Below are 22,408 nucleotides of genomic sequence, written 5' to 3'. Positions count from 1 at the left end.
GGTACAAATACAAGAGATTCCAAGCATGGTCACACCTAGTGTCAACCTCTCTCAACCCCACCCACTGGTGGTTTAAATGGCAAATGAGAAAAGGATACACATTCAACGACTATTGTTACTTTGATATAAAGCACAGGGTGTTGAGTGTCTGGCCGAGCGTATTACATTGTCATGGAATATGTTGTTTATGTAATAGTAACCATCTGTTATGTTGGAAATACTTGGAATAATCAGACAACACGTTGTTGCAGCTTAACAGTTTTTACTCAACTGAGACACATGCATGGTAACGTACACCAGAACATCAACGTCAACGTCACGTCCGGCCATATGCCGTAACGTGAATCTCAACACATGAACACGACACTGTCGCAATAGTCAGAACACTGGTTAAAGTGCTGGCACTCGCTAGAGTACCAGACGTAACATATGTATCTGGGGTGATGCCTGTGGTGGCGTGTTGAGTAGCCCTGCTGTAGTGCAGGAGCGTCTGTTGGAGACCGTTGATGAATGTGCACCCTTGTGCCAGGTGGGCCCTGATGCCATTCTTCAGGGATTGGTTCAGCCATTCCACACCCCCGTTCGCAGCCGGGTTGTAGAACGACGTGCGGATATGACGTATCCCCTTACCCCCCAGGTAGGAGGCCAGTTCGTGGGAGATCATTTGGGGGCCATTGTCCGTCGTGATTCTCTTGGGAAGCCCCAGCGTGTGAACAGGGACTCGAGAATCTCAATCAGCACCCCGGCTGTGACCGAGCCCACGGGCGCCACCTCAGGCCACTTGGAGTGGAGGTCGTAGACCACAACGAGGAAACGCTTGTGGTGCGGTACCCCGTGCAGTTCACCACAGACGTCGAGCTGCAGGTGCTCCCAGGGTTGGGACGGCCAGTCCAATGGCTGCATGGGCGGGGCTGGGGCCCTGGTCTTCCCGCTCAGAAGACAGGGAGTACAGTCCTTGACCAGGGTCTCGATTTCGCTGTCGATGCCTGGCCACCACACCAAGTCATGACACCGCTGTTTGAGCCTGACTATGCCCAAGTGGCCCTTGTGCGCCATAGTAAGGACACGCGCCCGAAGGACACTCGGGACCACAGTACAGAGCCCACGAGCGACGCAGGAGTCGTTCCAGCACGACAACTCGTCCCGGAGTCTGCTATACGAAAGCAGCTCGTCAGGTGTCCTCGCCGGCCAACCCTGCCTGATGTAGGTTGAGAGCGCAGAGAGGACAGGGTCAGCAGACGAGGCATCCTGGAGCTCCTGCAGCGACACTGTCTCTTGGAGGGGAGTGTGGAGGAGCTGGACCAGGTCATGCTCAGCCTGGTCCTGATCGGGAGTCCCCGTGGGGGATTGCGTGTGACAGTAGGTCAGCTACCACGTTGTCCCGGCCCGGCGTGAACTGCAAGCCGAAGTTGTACTGCTGCAGGCGGTCAGCCCAATGATGGAGGCGGAGCGGTTTGTGGCCAGTGCCTGACGTGGCGAGGAGGGTAGTGAGAGCCTGGTGGTCCGTCCTAAGCGTGAATGAGCGGCCGTAGAGGTACATATGCCAGCGCTCACATGCCCAGATGCAGGCCAGAGCCTCTCGCTCCCCCACTGAGTACCTCTGTTCTGTGGGGCTGAGGGCTTGTGAAGCGAAAGCGACCGGCCTCTCCACTCCCCCATGCAGCTGTGACAGTACTGCACCAACGGCTGCAGTGGAGGCATCACACGTGACGAGGGTGGTGCTGTCTAGGTCGAAAAACGCCAGGACTGGTAATGAGGTGAGCTGGGACTTGAGGAGGCGCACAGCATTCGAGCAGGCAGGTGTCCAGAGCCAGGGCTCGTCCTGCTTCAACAGCTTCCGCAGCCGCCATGCCCAGGAAAGAGGCCACCTGGGCCACTGAGGTGGGCTCTGGGACATGGTGTATGGCCTCTGTGTTTGACTGGAGCAGTTACATGCCGTCAGCCGAGAGGCAGAACCCAACAAAGTCAATGGTCGTGGTGGCGAAGACACACTTCTCGCTGTTGAGTGTGAGGTGGTGCTTCGCCATCGCACTTAAAACGCTATGGAGGCTCGCGTCGTGACTCGGCAGTGGCCCCGTGCACCACGATGTCATCAAGGTAGATGGCCACCCCGGGGTTCCCAGCGAAGACGGAGGCCATGATCTTTTGGAAGCAGCTGGGGGCGGAGCTTAAGCCAAAAGCCATGCGTTTGTAATGGAAGACCCCTCTGTGGGTGATGAACGCGGTGAGGTTGCGGATCTCTGGGTGTAGTGGCACCTGGAGGCACCCCTGACGAAGGTCCAGTTTAGAAAACACCTTGGACCCGTGGAACTGGGCGGTGACCTCCTCTGTGGTTGGCAGGGGGTATTTATCAGGGACGATGGCCGTGTTTACCGCTCTCAGGTCCACGCAGAGTTGCAGCCCCCCTGACTTCTTCTTTGCTACCACCAAGTTGGAGATCCAGGGCGGCGCCACCTGTTCGATGCTGTCGTCGTCCAGCATCTTCTGTAACTCGGTGGCGATGTTCTCACGGAGAGCCAGGGGCAAACGGCGAAGGGGCTGGATGACCAGAGTAACTTTTTGGTCGAGCAGGGGCTGGTGAGCGAAGACCTGGAGGCAGCCCACGCCGTTGAACAGTGCAGGCCACTGTTGCCGCCAGGAGACAGCGGCGGCGGTGTGGATCTCTGAGCCTGTGGTGTCCAGCAGAGAGAAGCCACTGAAGAGGTCGAGGCCGAGGTGGTTGGTCCCTCGGCGTGCGATGTTGAACTCGAAGGCAGGTGGAGGGAGCCAACGATGTCGATCTTGGAGTTGGCGTAGCCTCGCAGGGTGGTGGTGGGCGGGCCCAGTGGCTTGTGGGAGAAGAATTGCGAGTACGTCGCCCAATTCAGTAGAGACACTGTGGCTCCAGTGTCGAGGAAGAGGGGCAGTGTGATGTCACCGACCACCAATGAGCACGTTTTGAATGGTACTCGTCCTGAGCTGACATTATGGATGATAGTGGTCGGTGGCTTGGAAGCGCTAGCTGGGGCTGACCTGCAGACCTTGTGGAAGTGGTTTAGCCTCCCGCAGTTGGAGCAGGCTTTGCCACGGGCAGGGCAGGTCTGGGCTCTGGAGTTGTGCGAAAGGGAGCCACAATTCCCGCATGGCTGGCGTGCACGGTCACGTGACTGGGAGGCTAACAGTATACTGTCCCTGCTGTCGTCTGCACTCACGTTGAGGAGGGACACCCTTGAGCTGAGCGTGCTCGCAGCCTCTACTGGCGTGTGTGTTGGGGCTGGGGGAGGTAGACAAACTAGCTGCACAGCTCATAGCAGATTTCACCTGCACTGCTAGGCTAATAGCTACTGCTAATGTGAGTTCGTCATTTTCCAACAGTAGTCTTTCCCTGATTTTATCACTGTTAGTGTTCACTATTAGTTGGTCTCTAACCATTTCATCTTGTAATGCCCCGAATTTGCATGAGCTAGCCAAGCCCCGTAGGTCCGCAACGTACTGCGTTATTGACTCGCCAGTACGTTGATGCCTCCGTCGGAATACAACTCGACGGAGGAGTGCACTCTGTGGAGTGGCGAAATGTCCCTTTAAGAGCGCCACAACCGAGGGCGGTTGGGTGGCGCAGCGGACTAAGCGCTCGTCACCAACGCGAGAGACACTGGTATCGAATCCGGCTGTCAGCGTTGCCTCCGGCTTGGCCGGCCGTCATACTGGCTCAATTGCTAGAGTCAGCGGGAGGGAAGCCGGTGGGGTGGTATTCTGGTCGTTGTAAAACAGCGACTCCTACAAGTCGGTCAGGGCGCCTGCACAGCAGGGGAGGGAGATGGTGAGGGTAGTGTGACCTCCCACACATTACACCTCACCAATGAGAGTCTGCGCTGGCAGGGGAAAGATGCTGCTGGCTGTCTCCTATGTCTCGGAGGAAGCATCTGATAGACTTCAGGGCTCCCTAGACCGACCAGTGGGGCGCACATGCGAGCAACGACCAGGAAGGGGAGGGGGGAATTGGCATAATGACAAAAAATTGGGATGGGAGAAAAACACAGAAAAACAGGAGGAGAAAAAGTGGATAAAAAAAAGAGCGCCACAACCGACGCATATGTGTCTAAGGTGCCAATCGTTTCACACACACGCTGTCCCTCCACACCTAAACAGTGCAATAGTAATGCACGTTTCTTCACCGCGGATATATCCAAACCGGTAGCCAGAAGATACGTCTCGAACGAGGAAATCCAGCACGCCCACGGGATGGGCGGCTCACCAGGTAGAGGTAGGAAGGGTGGAGGCGGTGGGATAGAAAATTCAGCCATCTCTCGTCGCCAATGTTATCCAATCCAATCCAATCCAACTTTATTTATAAAGCGCTTTAACAGCCACAGGGGCACAAAGTGCTGTACAGAGGGAGCATATTAAAAACTATAAGCAGCACTAAAAACAGAGAAGAAAAAAAATAGGTAAACATAGGCAGCAATACAAATTTAAATAGATCAGAGTACTTAACAGATTGCAGAATGGGTACAGTACAGTACAGCTCAATACATACAATTGTTAAGGGGATGCAGACCAGAGAAAGACTTTCGTCTTGTTTACATCAGGGTCCCCCATTTTCAATTCATCATAACATATATGACATACATGACATACAGATAGACAGTACTGCTACATCTATACATTTATGACATACCAGATTTGCAAATACAGTACTGTTTGTGATATGAAAAGAGTCCAGAAAAGAGAGTATATACATTTGACGTAGAAACTGTACATTGGAGGAGGTTGGGTAGGTGGGGTGCAGGTTGGGGGGGTGGGGGGGACTGTACATTGGAGGTGGTTGGGTGGGGGGGGTGGGGGGGTGGGGGGGGGTTGGGTAGGAGGGGTGGGTGGGGGACACTGTACAACTGTACAAGCAAAACTGTACATTGGAATATTGACAAAACCATACTTGGTCATTTACTGTACATTGGAGGGGGTTGTGTTAGGACATTTACAGGGGCCAGTTTCGAATTGCAGTCTCCCGTAGGTGTTCTTTGAGAGTGTTTTTGAAAGTGGGTAGTGATTCACATTCCTTTACAGCTTTGGGTAGGGCGTTCCACATTGATGTGGCATAATTGCGAAACGTGTTTAGTCCCTTGTTGGAGCCAAATCTGGGTTTAACATGATTTGTGGAGCTCCCTCTGGTGTTGTGATCGTGGTATTCACTGACCTTTGGGAAGTATTTTGACATGTACATGGGTACCTTGGTCGTGTAGTGTATCTTGTAGACCAGGCCCATTGCAAGTTGCTGTACTCTGTCGTCTACTCTAAGCCATCCTAGGTTGTCAAAGTGGGCAGGGGTGAGGTGGGTTCTAGGAGTAAGGTCAAAGTCAAGGTCAGACAACACGTTGTTGCAGTTTAACGGTGTTTACTCAACTGAGACACATGCATGGTAACGTACACCAGAACATCAACGTCACGTTCGGCCATATGCCGTAACGTGAATCTCAACACATGAACACGACACTGTCGCAATAGTCAGAACACTGGTTAAAGTGCTGGCACTTGCTAGAGTACCAGACGTAACACCATCATCTCTAGAACTGACCCAACAGATTCAAATACAGAACAAATAAATTAAGTGTTCGACTTTATCAACCAAAACATTTCTTTTTCATCTGCAATGGCCTCTTTAGGGCCAACACAGATGCTGTTATGAATACTGATGTGATAATCAAAGGTCAATACAGATGCTGGTTATGAATACTGATGTGATGCCAGAGGCTGTGATTGTGGTTTTCTGGGTAATAATTCACACAGTGTCCAAAAAGTAAGAAAGTGTATTTACTGATTCAGTATGGACCTTGTCTTGGACTACATACAGTATTCAATGACCAGAGACACGTAATATTTTTATTGCCATGAATTACACATGATGTTTGTCAATTAAAATGTCCAAGTTAAAAAAGTTAATTGACTAGCAAATTAGCTAAAGTTAGTGAACATTATCGATGGCTTTTATATTTATATAGCTAGCATAACGTTAGACAATTACACTTCATTGTACATGGCACAATTCAAATGGGATAAAATAAGTATTTGTCTCTCACCCATTCTCCTACGTAGAGAGTTGGACGACATTCCACTTGTCCGGTGCTACCTATACTCATATTATTTTCTCTTGACATATTGAACAAGTAATATTGTATTACTGTTCCCCACCCATATTTTTTGTCTTATAAATAAGAACCGAAAATGTAAGACTAGGCAAGCCCGACCTGGATACATCGGGATATATGTATGATTAATGTAAACATGATTGTAATGTGTACCGTATATTCAATGTCTAACACTCAGTGGTACTTGATGCATGCACTACTGCCACTACTGGCTACTGGCTAGCAAAGGTTAAGCCACTAAAGCACCACCACCATACACTACACAACCCCCTCTTATGTATAAAAGAGACTAAGAAAGGCGTCTGGGTGGCGTAGCGGAGATTGCGCTCGTCACCAATGCAAGAGACTCCAGTCTCGACTCCCCGAGTCAGCGTTGCCTGCGGCTTGGGCCAGTCGTCATACTATCTCAATTGGCAGAGGTAGCGGGTGGAAAGTCGATGGGTGGGGATTGGACGTTGTGGACAGCGACTCCTACAGGTCGGTTGGGTGACGCCTGTACAACAGAGACAGGAAGTATCGGGGGCAGCGTGAGCCTCCCACGCGTTACTCCTCGCCACTGAGAGTCCGCGCTGTCTGGTGAAAAGATGCGACTGGCTGTCTCCTTGTGTACCGGAGGGGACACGTGATGCAAGGCTTCTATCCTCACTACAGCCGACCAGTGGGAGGCATAGTCTAGCAACGTTCAAGACAGGGGAGGGGAGAATTGAAGGGGAGAATTGGCGATATGAAATTGGGATGGGAGAAAAATAGAAAAATAAGGAGAAAAAGTGGATAAAAAAAGAGACTAAGAAATATGGGGGGAACAATAATATAATATTAATTTTTCAATAAAATAATATGAGTAAAGGTAAAACTGCTTAGATTACTTCCTGTTCAGGCAGAGATGTTTGACAGTGGAACATTGTGCAATTCTCTGGGTAGGAGAGTGCTGAGACTCGTGTCGACCTGCCCCTGGTTCCCAGGTCTGGCAAAAAGATATTTAATACATTTCATGGCATCTGTTCAGCTTTGTTTATTCACTGTGTCCATGGAAACGACAATGAACACAGCCATAAAAGTATGGCTTCCTTATGCAGAAAAGCCATAAAACTATAGTCTGTCTACTTTTCTGATAACTACATCACTGCATAACTCATAAATGTTCAGACAAGCTTAATATTTGGTTATACTCTGTATACACTCAATTATTAAAGTTATTTTCTTTGAAACTAATTTGGTCACGGATGTCTGGATTTGGCACAAATGTTTTCTCTCTTGGGCAGAGGTGTTTAGCAGGCTGTGACGTACAGGCGTAGAGAGAGGCTCTGTGTAGGAGTGCACAAAACCCAACAGTAAACAGGATAAGGTTAAACACAGACCACTACACCCAACAGTAAACAGGATAAGGTTAAACACAGACCACTACACCCAACAGTAAACAGGATAAGGTTAAACACAGACCACTACACCCAACAGTAAACAGGATAAGGTTAAAGGAACACTCTCCTAGCTTAGCACAAATTAATGGAAGCGGATACGGACCACTAGCCTAGCTGTTGGTTAAAAACACCTCTCCCTGAGTTTTAAGCTAGGCTAGTGATCCTAACTAGGCTAGGAAACGTAAGGTTATCCTATAACCCTAGTTATATGATACTGGCTGAGCGTCTCGCTCTGCCTTCTGAGATAACCCATTATCTCAGAAGGCAGGGCATTACCCAGGCGTCCTGTTCTGGGGCAGCCATTGATGGTTTGGCTGCTGAAAGGGTGAATCTGGAGGAGATGTGTCTGAACCCTACTGTGGTTAACACCATCCGGAACGCGCGCGCTCCGTCCACTACCGCGGTTTACGCTGGGAAGTGGCGTATTTTTCAGGAGTGGTGTGAGGTTGGGGGCATGGACCCAGTGTCTTGCCCCCTGGACTCGGTTCTTTCCTTCCTCCAGTCTATCCTGGATAAGCTGTCGGCCTCGACGGTGAGGGTATACGCCACGGCTATATCCTCTTGTCACGTGGGCTTTGAGGGCGGTACGCTGTTCAGCCACCCTCCAGTGAAATGTTTCCTGCTTGGTGCTCAGCGTCTCAAGCCTGTGGAGCGCTCTCTGTCTCCGAGTTGGGACCTCCAACTGGTCCTGGGTCGGTTGTCGGAGGCCCCGTTTGAGCCTCTTGAGCAGGCGCCGTTGGATCGGCTGTCTTTTAAGACCGCGTTCCTTTTGGCCATCACCTCAGCTCAACGTGTGGGTGAGCTGTGTGCTCTCTCGGTGCGGCCTGAGTGCCTGTCTATTCGGGCCGATAGCGGGGTGACTCTGAGGCCTAATCCGGTCTTCGTGCCAAAGAATATCCGGAGCTCTTTTCGCTCCAGGGATATTGTGATTCAGGCGTTTCATCCTCCTCCTCACGCTAGTGGGTTGTAGTCGAGCCTTCACCTGTCGTGTCCTGTCCGTGCACTGGGGGTTTACCTTAGTCGTACGCAGGGTCTCAGGGCTTCCGATCAACTGTTTGTTTGTTACCGTGGCCCTTGCGCAGGTGAGGCGCTGTCCAAGCAGCGCCTGTCACATTGGTTGTGCGAGGGCATTGCCTTTTGCTACACGTTGGCTGGACAGGTTCCCCCCGGGGGCGTCAGGGCGCACTCCACTTGTGGTGTGGCGGCCTCTGCTGCCCTGTTAGGGGGGGCCTCGGTGACATTTGTGCTGCGGCTTCCTGGTCCTCCCAGAGTCCTTTCGTTAGGTTTTACCTCATGGATATGACTGGGGGTTCTGTCTCCCAGGCGGTCCTGAGGTCTGGGACCTCTCCTGCATCCCGTCATCAGGTGGGCTAGCAGGGGTGTGTGGGTGTGGACTGCGGGGTGCTGTGTCACACGTGGTCCCGCTTGCGCTGTGCGTTCGGGGGTGCCTGGTTCCCCTTTTTTCGCACTTTGGTGGAGTTGACTACCTCCCCCCCTTCGTTAGGACGGGCAGATGGATGGGACTCCCCTCCTCCCAGGCTGGGGCTTACGGGCCCTCAGGGGGTGCATTTGTCGGGGCCACGCATCCGCTCTGCCCTTTATCTCAGAAGGCAGAGCGAGACGCGAAGCCAGTTGATATATAACGTAAGGTTATCCTATAACCCTAGTTATATGATACTGGCTGAGCGTCTCGCTCTTTAGCGCCCTGAGGTCCCTTGGATGTTTTCCGTTTATGGGAATCGAACTGGGAAGGGTGAGGCGTGACCACTTCCGGCGTAATATAGGGGACGCATAGGAGTGGCGTGGTCACATGCAAGTGGGTGCATTTGTTTTGTTCCCCGGAGCACACTAGGTGCTGGAGATAATGGGTTATCTCAGAAGGCAGAGCGAGACGTGAAGCCAGTTGATATATAACCTTCTTGTCTGACTGCACATTTCCCATAATGTTGGTGTGTTTAAAAACAGACCACAAAACCCAACAGCAAACAGGTTAATAAGGTTAACAAGTTTACATGCCAACCCAATATCCCAACCCAGGTGTCTTATCAAGGTTTCTATGAGGACAAAAGTGTATCCAGGTTATTGAAAACGTGATGTGATGTTGACACCTGGCGACACGTCACCAAAACGCTCCCCTTGAATATTCAAAAATATAGTATATGGTAAATGGTGCATTTATATAGCACTTTTATCCAAATCGCTTTAGATTTTGTTCCTCACATTTTACCCATTCACTCACACACCGATGGCGGAGGCAACCATGCAAGGTGCCAACCTGCTCATCGGTAGCAGTTAGGGGTTAAGTGTCTCGCTCAAGGACAAGGACACTTCGACACGCTGCCCGGGAGGAGCGGGAATCGAACCGGGAACCTCCGGATTACCAGACGATACCTCCCGAGCCACTGTCACCAACATTTTAACACAGCATTAAAATGTATATATCGGTATCGGAAATTAAGAGTTGGACAATATCGGTATATCGGTATCGGTAAAAAAGCCAATATCGAGCATCCCTACTAAAAACCCAAGGGTGTCGGTTGGGTCAGTGGGACATTTGAGTCACAGATCCACGCCTCTGCCTCAGCCTAAATCCACTGAATCCTAAGCAAACCAACGACACAGTAAATAGGCTCTCACTCCGGGTGAAACAGGATATTCTCCCCGCCCGACACACAAAATGCATATTTGATTATAATCCGTGGCAAGCTGTAGGATTCCTATGTGTGTTTTCCTTAACACGCGTGACGCAGAAGGAAGGAGGAGGGAGCACCAACGGTGATTGTTCCTCCCCAGTCTCCTATGCAGAGGACATACTTCAGTTTGTAATCTCACAATTATGACAAAATGACCACGACCAGAAACCCAACCCCTTGATGTGTGACTGTATTTTATTTGTCTGTGTGTCTGTGTGCGTGTTTGTGTGTGTGCGTGCGTGCAGGGGTGTAGCTCCAGATTCTGGGCCCCATGAAATAATGTATGTGAATGCGAGCGCGCGTAAGCGCGCGAGATAATTTTTTTTTGGCCATTTTTTTATTGATAAACGCATAATATGGTTTTTACCTATACATTCGGATCAGCAGTTCAGCACCTGCACTGTTGGTGGGTGAGCCTAGTAAAGGATGTCGCATTGCGTTCATCTTCAATGAATGGACCAATGCAATAGTCTACCAAAGCCCCCCCCCCTCTCTCTATATATCTCACACACACACACACACACACACACACACACACACACACACACACACACACACACACACACACACACACACACACACACACACACACACACACACACACACACACACACACACACACACACACACACACACACACACACACACACACACACACACACACACACACACACACACTTCAGAAACAAACATAGTATCAATGAGAGCAAATAATACACCTGAGTGATGTCTAGTAAAATATTTTTATTTTATTTTTTATTTTTTTGGGCCCCCCCCAGTGCTGGGCCCTTGGAATCATCCTAAGCTACCCCCCCCCAGCTACGCCCCTGCGTGCGTGCACAGAGACCATGCAGCAGTCGCAGCTGCAGCTGGTGGAGTCGGAGAGGCGCGCGTCCTGCTACATGAGGCGCTTCACCAAGATGCAGGCCGACTACCACAACCTGATGGGAGTCGCCGCTGAGCTGGTGGACTCACTGGAGGCCACCGTCAGTGGGAAGATGGTAGGGCGGACTGAGAGCACAGACACAGTCACAAACAAGCTGATGAGGGTTGCTCGTACACACGCACATAAGCGCTAAACTGATACTAGGGCTGCACGAGTATGGCAAAAATCGTAATCACGATTATTTAGATTTGAACCATTATTTACCAGGGTAGGTTCTGTTTTAACCGGTATTTACCATGGTACGTTCTGTTTTTAGTATATCAAAGCAGGGTAGCCGGACCAGCACTCACAGGTTCAATGTTTTTTAATGGCAGCCTGAATAAAAAGCAGACATGTTTCGGACAATGTCCTTCTTCAGTGGTATGGCTAGCCAACTTTATGGGATTACAGCACCCAGTGTGAGAACTTGTGAGCGCGGTCTAACTTGACTATATAGGTTCTGTTTTTAACCTTTATTTACCATGGTAGGTTTGATTGATTGATTGATTGATTGAAAATTGTATTAACAGATTGCAGAATGGGTACAATACAGTACAGCTCAATACACACAATTGTTAAGGGGATGCAGACCAGAGAAAGACTTCCGTCTTGTTTACATCAGGGTCCCCCATTTTCAATTCATCATAACATATATGACATACATGACATACAGATAGACAGTACTGCTACATCTATACATTTATGACATACCAGATTTACAAATACAGTACTGTTTGTGATACAGGTGATATAGGTTCTGTTTTTAACCTTTATTTACCAGGGTAGGTTCTGTTTTTAACCTTTATTTACCAGGGTAGGTTCTGTTTTTAACCTTTATTTTTAACACCCTGCTTCACATTCACACAGTTACATACATTCACACCTGGGAGCTGCTCAGTACAACCACAGTCTGATGACACTGTTGACCACTAGGATCTGCCCAGTACAACCACAGTCTGATGACACTGTTGACCACTATAGGAGCTGCCCAGTACAACCACAGTCTAACACTGTTGATCACTAGGAGCTGCCCAGTACAACCACACAGGGCCGCCTGGGAGAAATGCGAGGCCCTGTGCGAGATTTAAACGCGATGAAAAAGGGCCTCGCGGGAAGGGGGGCCTTGCAAAAAAAAAAAAAAAAAAAAAAAATATGTGTGCGAGGCCCCCCTTCCCGCGAGGCCCTGTGCGACCGCACTGCTCGCACACCCCCTGAGGCGGCCCTGCAACCACAGTCTAACACTGTTGATCACTAGGAGCTGCCCAGTACAACCACAGTCTGATGACGCTGTTGACCACTAGGAGCTGCCCAGTACAACCACAGTCTAACACTGTTGATCACTAGGAGCTGCCCAGTACAACCACAGTCTGATGACGCTGTTGATCACTAGGAGCTGCCCAGTACAACCGCACAGGGCCGCCTGGGAGAAATGCGAGGCCCTGTGCGAGATTTAAACGCGATGAAAAAGGGCCTCGCGGGAAGGGGGGCCTCGCAAAAAAAAATTAAAAAATAATGTGTGCGAGGCCCCCCTTCCCGCGAGGCCCTGTGCGACCGCACTGCTCGCACACCCCCTGAGGCGGCCCTGCAACCACAGTCTAACACTGTTGACCACTAGGAGCTGCCCAGTACAACCACAGTCTGCCACTGTTGACCACTAGGAGCTGCCCAGTACAACCACAGTCTGACACTGTTGACCACTAGGAGCTGCCCAGTACAACCAGTCTGACACTGTTGACCACTAGGAGCTGCCCAGTACAACCACAGTCTGACACTGTTGACCACTAGGAGCTGCCCAGTACAACCACAGTCTGACACTGTTGACCACCGAGCAGCTGGAGCAGTTGGGGGGTTAAGTGCCTTGCTCAAGCGCACTTCAGTGGTTGGTATTGAGGGACGGGAGAGAGTTACTCATTCACTTCCCCACCCAGATTTTAGAACATCATATGCGTCTGGTGTTTCTTTTTAACACAATGAATATTATTGAAATGAAAAACAGTAAATTAATAAATAAGTGAGAAATTATATAAATAAAACAAATAATAACAGTATTATTAAATAATCATAAAGTAGTATTAAATAATAATTGTACCTTGATTATCTTGTTTTCATGATCGTGGGAAGCCAAAATCGTAATTGAAACACGATTAATTGCCCATGCAGCCCTAACAGATACACACACCTGCGAGGACACAAAATATATATATGCAGACGTCTCGTACACAAACACACTCGACAACTAGACGACTTGGGCCGCTAACGACACGGCAGCCGCCTTCTCCTTCCTCCCTGCTCTTTTAAAAGCTCAGGGGGCCGCGGTGTTGTTCACAGATCTCCCCAGAGTACCTGCGGCAGAGTGTCTACGTCCGTCTCTTCAGCTGCCAGATGAGGCAGAGCGTGGAACAGAGCATCGACTTCACCAGGCCGGGCACTGTGAGTGAGGGGACACACACACGCACGCACGCACGCACGCACGCACGCACGCACGCACGCACGCACGCACGCACGCACGCACGCACGCACGCACGCACGCACACACACACACATGTACAGAGGACGCGACCCTGGTCAGACGCCTCTGGTTTTAGCTCCGCAGCGATGTACTCACTTTTAGCTATTATGTTTGTTTTTTCCACTTTTCTATTTAAAGCAACACTGGCGGGTACGTCATACGACCGTCAGACACTTATGGACCTGAACCCCGGGCTCAAAGAGGAGTTTGGAGACACTTTTGACCTAGAATGGCCAGCAGAAATCAGACGGGAGAATGGCGGCAAGGAAAAGGACAAAGGAAACGGCAGGAGGAGACACAGAGGGAGACGTGGAGGTATCAGATTGAGACTAAAAAGAGCTGCTTACCGCCCAGCAATTCCATCCATCTTTCTGGCGAATGCCCGTTCGTTGGAGGGTAGGATGGATGACCTGAGAGCGAGGGTCCGGTTCCAACGGGAGATGAGAGACATCAACATTATTTGTCTCACAGAGACATGGCTCACGTCGACGACTCCGGACAAAAGCGTATCTCCCTCGGATGCCTTCACAGTCTTACGTGCAGATCGTACCCCTGGCTCAGGAAAGACCATCGGCGGCGGAGTCTGCCTCATCACGAACAATTCCTGGGTTAATCCCGAGGGGGTGCAGGTTCTCTCAAACTCGTGTTCGCCGGACTTGGAACATCTTTCTATCCTGTGTCGTCCGTTTCATCTCCCGAGGGAGTTCACCGCGGTCGTCATGACTGCCGTGTATATCCCCCCACACGCGAATACGGGCAAATCGCTGGGCGAACTACACGATAATCTCAACAGACACCAGATCAAACACCCAGACGCAGCGATGGTAGTGGCCGGCGATTTCAACCAGGCCAACCTGAAGAAAGTGATGCCGTCCTTTTTTCAGCACATTGCTTGCTCCACCAGAGGGAAAAACACACTCGACCACTGTTATTCCCCGTTCAAAGCCGGTTACAAGGCAGTAGCCGCTCCGCCATTAACGGGGTCCACAAGCTCGAGCGATCATGACTCCATCTTGCTATTTCCGGCATATCAACAGAGATCACGTGACGCCGTCGTGTCACGTGAGACAAAGAAGTGGACCGACGAATCAGAGGCCACGCTCCAGGACGTGCTTACAGACACGGATTGGGATATGTTCAAAGGAAGCGCCAGTGACGTCAGCGAGCTAGCAGACACAGTGGTGTGTTATATCACAACAATAGCCGATGGTATTGTCCCCAGGAAAACGGTGTGGATTTTCCCAAACCAGAAACCGTGGGTGGATAGCACTATTAGAGCAGCTCTGAACTCTCGTACCACCGCCTACAACCTGGGTAGAGAGTCAGGAAACATGGAGGAGTATAAGGCTTCAGTCTATACTCTACGCAAGGCTGTCAAACTTGCTAAGAGGACATATGCTGATAAACTGGAGACACAAATGGCACAAAACGACACAAGAGGATTATGGCAGGGACTGAAGACAATAACTGACTATAAAGTCAGCGCCCCCTCAATGGGGAGCGACGACGCCTCCCTCGCGGACAAGCTCAACATCTTCTACGCTCGGTTTGGTGTAGACAGTGGCGCTGCTGGCTCTCCGGCTAGTGACGTCACTGGCGCGCCGGCTGTTGTGGAGGGGGGGGGGCAACCGCGAGGGGGGGGGGACGCTCTCTCGTTGTCGGAACACAGTGTGAGAAGAGCATTTATGCAGGTGAACACCAGGAAGGCTGCTGGCCCAGATGGCATAACAGAACGTATACTCAAGACCTGTGCCAACCAGCTGGCCCCTGTGTTCACCGCCATATTTAATCAATCACTGGCGGAGTCAGTGGTCCCTGCCTGCTTCAAGATGTCTACCATCATCCCTGTGCCGAAGAAACCCTCCCCAGCATGTCCAAATGACTACAGACCGGTGGCACTCACCTCTGTGGTCATGAAATGTTTCGAGAGGCTGGTCAAGGACCACATTTGTGCCTCCCTCCCCAGTGATATGGACCCTATGCAATTTGCATACAGGACAAACAGGTCCACCGACGACGCGGTCTCCCAGGTACTGCACAGCACCCTCTCGCACCTTGACCGTCAGAAGGGGGGCTACGTGAGACTGTTGTTCATTGACTACAGCTCAGCGTTCAACACCATAGTCCCCACCAGACTGGTGGACAAGCTGATCGAGCTAGGTCTGAGCTCCGCCCTGAGCGCCTGGGTACTGGACTTTCTGAGCGAAAGACCCCAGGCGGTCAGGGTGGGGGGTCAGACCTCCAACACCATCACCCTGAGCATCGGGTCCCCCCAGGGCTGTGTTCTGAGCCCCCTGCTGTACTCACTCTACACACACGACTGTGTGGCCAAGTTCAGCTCCAACTCCATAGTGAAGTTCGCAGATGACACGGTGGTGGTGGGGCTGATCTCGGACAACGACGAGAAGGCCTACCGGGAGGAGGTTGAGGTACTGGAACGCTGGTGCCAGGACAACAGCCTGCTCCTGAACATTGGTAAAACCAAGGAGCTGATCGTGGATTATAGGAGAGGACAGCAGGAGACGCACACACCACTGATGATTAACGGGGCTACCGTGGACAGGGTGAGCAGCTTCAAGTACCTGGGGGTCCACATCTCAGAGGACCTGACATGGTCAACACACATAGACACAGTAGTAAAGAAGGCGAAACAGCGTCTCTACCACCTGAGACAGTTAAGGAAGTTCAGAGTATCGGGAAAGATACTCCAGTCCTTCTACTCAGGAGCTGTAGAGAGCATCCTGACCGGAAACATCACTGCCTGGTATGGAAACAGCACGGCACAGGACAAGAAGGCCCTACAGAGAGTGGTGCGCTCCGCCGAGCGTACCACGGGTATTGCACTACCCCCCCTGCAGGTTCTATACAACAAGAGGTGCAAATCCAGAGCCTGCAGGATAATGAAAGACCCTCACCACCCCAATAACAGCCTGTTTCAGCTGCTGAGGTCAGGCAGACGCCTGCGAACCCCAGCTACTAGGACAGAGCGGCTTAGGCTCAGCTTCTTCCCCCAGGCCATCAGAGCCATGAACAATGAACATTGAGTGCTCAGAACATTGAACTGTCCACACACAAGCACACATGAACACACACACGAGACGCACACTGTGCACGCTCACACACGAGCAGCCACTTAACACTTTATGGCCAAAGGAAAGGACACTTTAAATTAGAATAACAGGAACAGTGTATTGCACTACCAAAGCTAACTAGCATGTCCCATATGCTCTGTAAATAACTATGTACAGATACCGAGATGTCACTCCATGTTACCTGCTACCTGTTACTGCACAATGTTGTTTCCTTCTTTTGATTCTATTATATGTACCACTGTATTGCACATCGTTGCGGGCAAGACCACCCGCATTTCATTGTATACCTGTATGCCGTGACAATTAAAACTCTTGACTTGACTTGACTTGACTAGTCTGATTTCTGATTCAGAATTGAGCTTTATGGTAGTCATTCTTATTTTAGGCTACTCACGTGATTCTACACATAAACTCCTTTAGTGGAGGTTTATTGTTTTACTTTTTCCAATATAAACTCCTTTTATTAGGAGGTGTCCTTTTGGCCTATTTACTTTTATACTATACCTCTTTATTGAGAGTAGTCCTGTTTTTGGGACTTGATTTATTTTCTTAATTACTCACTTTGAGATTTCCACCTGTAAAGGTTGTTTTCTGTTGTTTAATTTCTCCCCTCTCCTAAAATACCTGCGTAAGCAGTCTAGTGGTTGTCCGTTTTACGGATAACTTTAAGAGTCCCTGTTATCTGTTCATGACCCACACACACACATACACACAGCCCTCACAACATCTTGATATTTGTCTAGTCTAGTGTGTTCATTAGATGGGTGAAATCCTCTTTCAGTGCCTCTGTGCCTGTTATTTATGTGCCTAATATTTTTTTATATATATTCAACTAAGAGGTTGGTCAGTCAACTACGGCTCCTTTCGACCGATTAGTTGACTAATCGACTAATAGGGGTCAGCCCTACACTGTACATACTGTACCTCAACATATAGTCTACCATATACTGTATATATTCCCATTTATATTCCTGCATATATTTCTGTCCATATATTCCTGTTCATATATGTATTCCTGTTTATATATTCTGTATATATATCCCATACCTACTCTTATTAGTTATGCCACTGGCCAGTACAGTATATACCAGGGGTAGGCAACCCTAGGCACGCGTGCCTACATAGGCACACGGGGGCATTTGCATAGGCACAGGGGGCAGCAGTAAAAAAAAAAAAAAAAAAAAAGTATATATATATATTTTTTTGCTTTGAAATATTATAGTGAAATATTTTGCACTGTTGTCGCATTTATCTTGTTGAAATCCTCCCACAGGTTCTTTTTACTACCACATATTTAATTGAGAACCTTTATTTGTTTATTATTTCATTTTAGCTGGAAATACATTGCTACATCATTCAGTAACATTTGCAGAGCCTTATAACAAAAACATTATTACGGTCACCATTGTGACCAGTGGGATTAATCAACCAATTTTATTATTTATTTTTCTATTTCATTGAACATTGCACATGTTAAAAGCCATTTTTTTACTCAAAATGTGAGTATTACCAATCAACTTGTGTTCTTAAAACAATGACAATAAACATAGTTTTATTAGGTTGAAATAATGTGGTTGTGTACTTATTTTTCTGTTAACTTATTATGGATTGAAAACTGAAAACCTTAATGCGCAGTAACTGAACTCAATATTTTTAAGTTCTGGTAACTTTTTTTTTTTTTTTTTTTTACAGTGTAGTCTTGCGATCAATCAAAACTTATTTACACGATATACCTCACATTCACCCTCCATTCACATCCTGGTGTTCTCCATTAGGCCTGTAGGTGGAGCTATGACAGCACACGTACAGTACACAAACCGATGGTGTGTGATGTGTCCAAAAATGAATGGGCAAATGTGAGTGAAATGGTCGCACTGTATGCAGCTGTTTGTCTGCATTGCATCCCCCCCTCCCCAACTCAGATTTAGGGTTGATACAACCATCATAATAATATTGTTAATAATAACAATAACAATAATGATGTAATAATGTAAAAATTATCATTAAAAATACCTGATTATGAGAAAAAAAATTACGATGCATGGAATATTGTTGAGGCACACTAGTTACAACTATATTTCAAACAGGCACTCCATGTCAAAAAGGTTGCTGACCCCTGGTATATACCATAGTGGCCAGTATAGTACCATATGGCTTACTGTGTGTATTTATACCTCTATCACTGTACAGTACATACAAATCTGTACATACATCAGATTAGCATATTACTCAGTAGCTTCATTTTTTATATTCCACTTAATCACTTGTACTGTAGCCTATATATATATTTTCTTTATTATTATTTTTTTTCCATTTTATTTTTTTCTCCCATCCCAATTTCGTATCGTCCAATTCTACCCTCCCCTGTCTCGAACGCTGTTAGGCCATGCCTCCCACAAGCCGGCTGCAATGTGGACGAAGCCTTACATCACGTGTCCCCTCCGGTACTCGAGGAAGCAGCCGTCGCATCTTTTTCACCTGCACAGCGCGATCTCTCAGCGTCGGGGGTCTGCGTGGGAGGGACACGCCGCCCCCGTCGCTTCCTGATTCTGCTGCGCAGGCGCACCAACCGACCTGTAGGAGTCGCTGTCCACAACGTCCGATCCCCACCCATCAGCTTCCCACCCCCTAATACTGCCAATTGTATTAGTATGAACGACCAGCCAAGCTGATAGCAATGCGGAGAGCTGGGCTCGAACCCAGCGTCTCCTGCATTGGTGGCGAGCGCTTTTCCCACTACACCACCTAGCCGCTGTACTTTATATTGTTAATGTACTTTACTGTTACCTAGCACTCTGGTTAGATGTCAACTTATTTCCGTTGTACTGTAGTTGTGCTGTACGATGACAATACATTTTAATCTAATCTAATCCTCAAGTATGAGCACTCAAAGTTATTTCAGTGAAGTTGCCCTCAAGTAGGAGTAAGGGGTAATTGTCTCAGAATTGCTTGAGTAAAGTGCTTGGTTACTTCTGTATAAACAGAAACCACTGAAGTTTTGTGCATAATTGCCCATTTTGCCGTGGTGTTTGCAAATAGTTTGAAGGGTCGTTATCCACCCAGGGTTTGGAGGGCGGTCGCTTTAACTTATATCAACAACGCTAATCATCAGAGGTAAAGTCCAGAATGACAGCTTTACAGAAAACATCAGAACTCATCGTACTCAATACTCAAATAGACAAAACATACTCAAATAAGAGTAATACTTAATTTTTTGTTTATTGCTTTAAACCACATATTCCTATCCTAAGCATTCGTTTAAGTTTAGGAAATGCAAAATAGGTGATTTCTAATGGGTTTATGGTCATCCATGTCCCATGAAGTAAACAGTAAAAAAAATTATTATAATAATAAATACAAATTCCAAGTGCTGTATCTTGTATCTCCCTTCTCTTTGCTCTCTTCTACCAATCACTTCATGGAAGTTCTACCACAGCCATCTCCCGTGTGTCAGCACAAATTAAGATGTTTAACTTGTAAAATGTTTAACAGTAATTGACATCCTGCTGCGGGAGATCATTAGCGGGTCTTCTGTACACTATCAAAAGAGACTTTCATCTCATTTGTGAAGAGATAAGAGGCTCCAAGATCTCTCCCTCGAATCTGCGCTTTCACTCAAATGCTTCCGATTTGATCAGGGCCGATGTTCCGAAGGGTGCCCGCGTGATATTGATGCTTAACCCTTTCACTACCACACTACAGAAGGTTAACCCTTTACTATCACACTACAGAAGTGAAAGGGTTAACCCTTTGTCATGTGGCAGTGAAAGGGTTAACCTTCTGTATTGTCGCAGTGAAAAGGGTTAACCATTTGGTAGTGTAAATTAATGCAACACTCCCAGACATAACCCACACGAAGGTAAGGAAAAACTCACTAAAAACCTAGCAATAGGAAAAAAGCACCACAGGCAATATGGAGGGGAGAAACCTTAGAAGGGCCGTTCAAGGGGGGATCTCCCTTCTTATTGATTAATTGATTGATTGAAAAGTTTATTAACAGATTGCAGAATGGGTACAGCTCAATACATACAATTGTTAAGGGGATGCAGACCAGAGAAAGACTTTCGTCTTGTTTACATCAGGGTCCCCCATTTTCAACACTGTACACTGTAAATTGGAATACTGACAAAGCCATACTTGGTCATTTACTGTACAACTGGGTTAGGACATTTGTAGGGGCCAGTTTCGAATTGCAGTCTCCCGTAGGTGTTCTTTGAGAGTGTTTTTGAAAGTGGGTAGTGATTCACATTCCTTTACAGCTTTGGGTAGGGCGTTCCACATTGATGTGGCATAATTGCTAAACGTGTTTAGTCCCTTGTTTGAGCCGAATCTGGGTTTAACATGATTTGTGGAGCTCCCTCTGGTGTTGTGATCGTGGTATTCACTGACCTTTGGGAAGTATTTTGACATGTACATGGGTACCTTGGTCGCGTAGTGTATCTTGTAGACCAGGCCCATTGCAAGTTGCTGTACTCTGTCGTCTACTCTAAGCCATCCTAGGTTGTCAAAGTGGGCAGGGGTGAGGTGGGTTCTAGGAGTAAGGTCAAGCAGTAGTCTGACCAGTTTGTTTTGAGATGTTTGTAATTTTGTTTTTAGCGCCTTTGAGGTGCACGTAGTGTTAGTAGTGTTGATATAAAACAGGCGAAACAGTTGATAAGCATGTACATATACGAGTAATGAAACACAAATAAGTACATGCAATGGGGCAACAAGGCTGAAAGGTTGCATTCATGTTTTTATTGGGAAAGACTGGCATATTTACATTTACATTTAGTCATTTAGCTGAACGCTTTTTATCCAAAGCGACTTACATGTCCTGTACGACAAGTCAGCAGGAAGGGTACGACTCTTACAGCTGAGTAAACAATGTTCATCAAACAGTGCTGGAACTTGGGTGCTGCATTGTTGAGTGCATAGTAGTACATAGACATAGTATAGTAGGAAGAGTGCATGATAGTATAAGACAGTAAGAAGGTTGTTTTTTTCCATTTCAGATATTGATTGAAGACGTTTTTAGTCTACAGCGAAAGATTGGTCGGGTTTCGGCTGTCCTAACTGTGGTGGGAAGTTCGTTCCACCATTGTGGAGCAAGGACCGAGAATAGGCGGCTTCTCTTTGATGACCCTCCCGGAGCTCGGATAGGAGTGGGTCTGAGGATGCAGAGCAGAGGGGTGTTGAGGGTGTGTAGTAGAGACCATTGACCGGAGGTAGGCGGGAGCCGTTCCCTTCACTGCGCGATATGCCAGGTCGAGGACCTTGAAGCGGATTCGTGCGGCGATGGGGAGCCAGTGCAGGTCCCTGAGAATTGGGGTAACATGGGCCGACTTTGGTAGGTTGTAGATCAGACGGGCGGCTGCGTTCTGGATGAGTTGAAGAGGCTTAGTGGCGGTGGTCGGTAGACCAGTGAGAAGCATATATAATAATATACAGGTGCATCTCAATAAATTAGAATATTGAGGAAATATATTGGTTGCCTCCATGCCACGCCGCATTGATTCATGCATAAGGAGCCCTGACCAATTATTGAGTGCCTATACTTTTCTGTAGGCCGACATTTCTGTAATATATAAAAAAAATAATTATTGGTCTTATGTAATATTCAAATTTTATTATTTATATATATTTTTTAAATAAATAAAGGCTTGA

The 22,408-nt window shown here is 48.2% G+C and overlaps 1 protein-coding gene across 1 annotated transcript in view; it reads left to right on the top strand.

Annotated features, from left to right (window-relative positions):
* The window catches only part of LOC311225845 (lisH domain-containing protein ARMC9-like), a gene marked incomplete at both ends in the record, with an annotated part of 110,099 nt that overhangs the window by 3,024 nt on the left and 84,667 nt on the right, over positions 1-22,408 (top strand). Inside the window, 4 exon segments of the mRNA XM_084311238.1 lie at positions 638-795; positions 2,383-2,522; positions 11,080-11,237; positions 13,490-13,591. Coding sequence (XP_084167364.1) covers positions 638-795; positions 2,383-2,522; positions 11,080-11,237; positions 13,490-13,591 — 558 coding nt within the window.

Source organism: Notolepis coatsorum (assembly GCF_963971535.1).
Source record: "Notolepis coatsorum genome assembly, chromosome: 3".
NCBI lineage: Eukaryota > Metazoa > Chordata > Actinopteri > Aulopiformes > Paralepididae > Notolepis > Notolepis coatsorum.
This window is presented reverse-complemented; position numbering and strand designations above follow the sequence as displayed.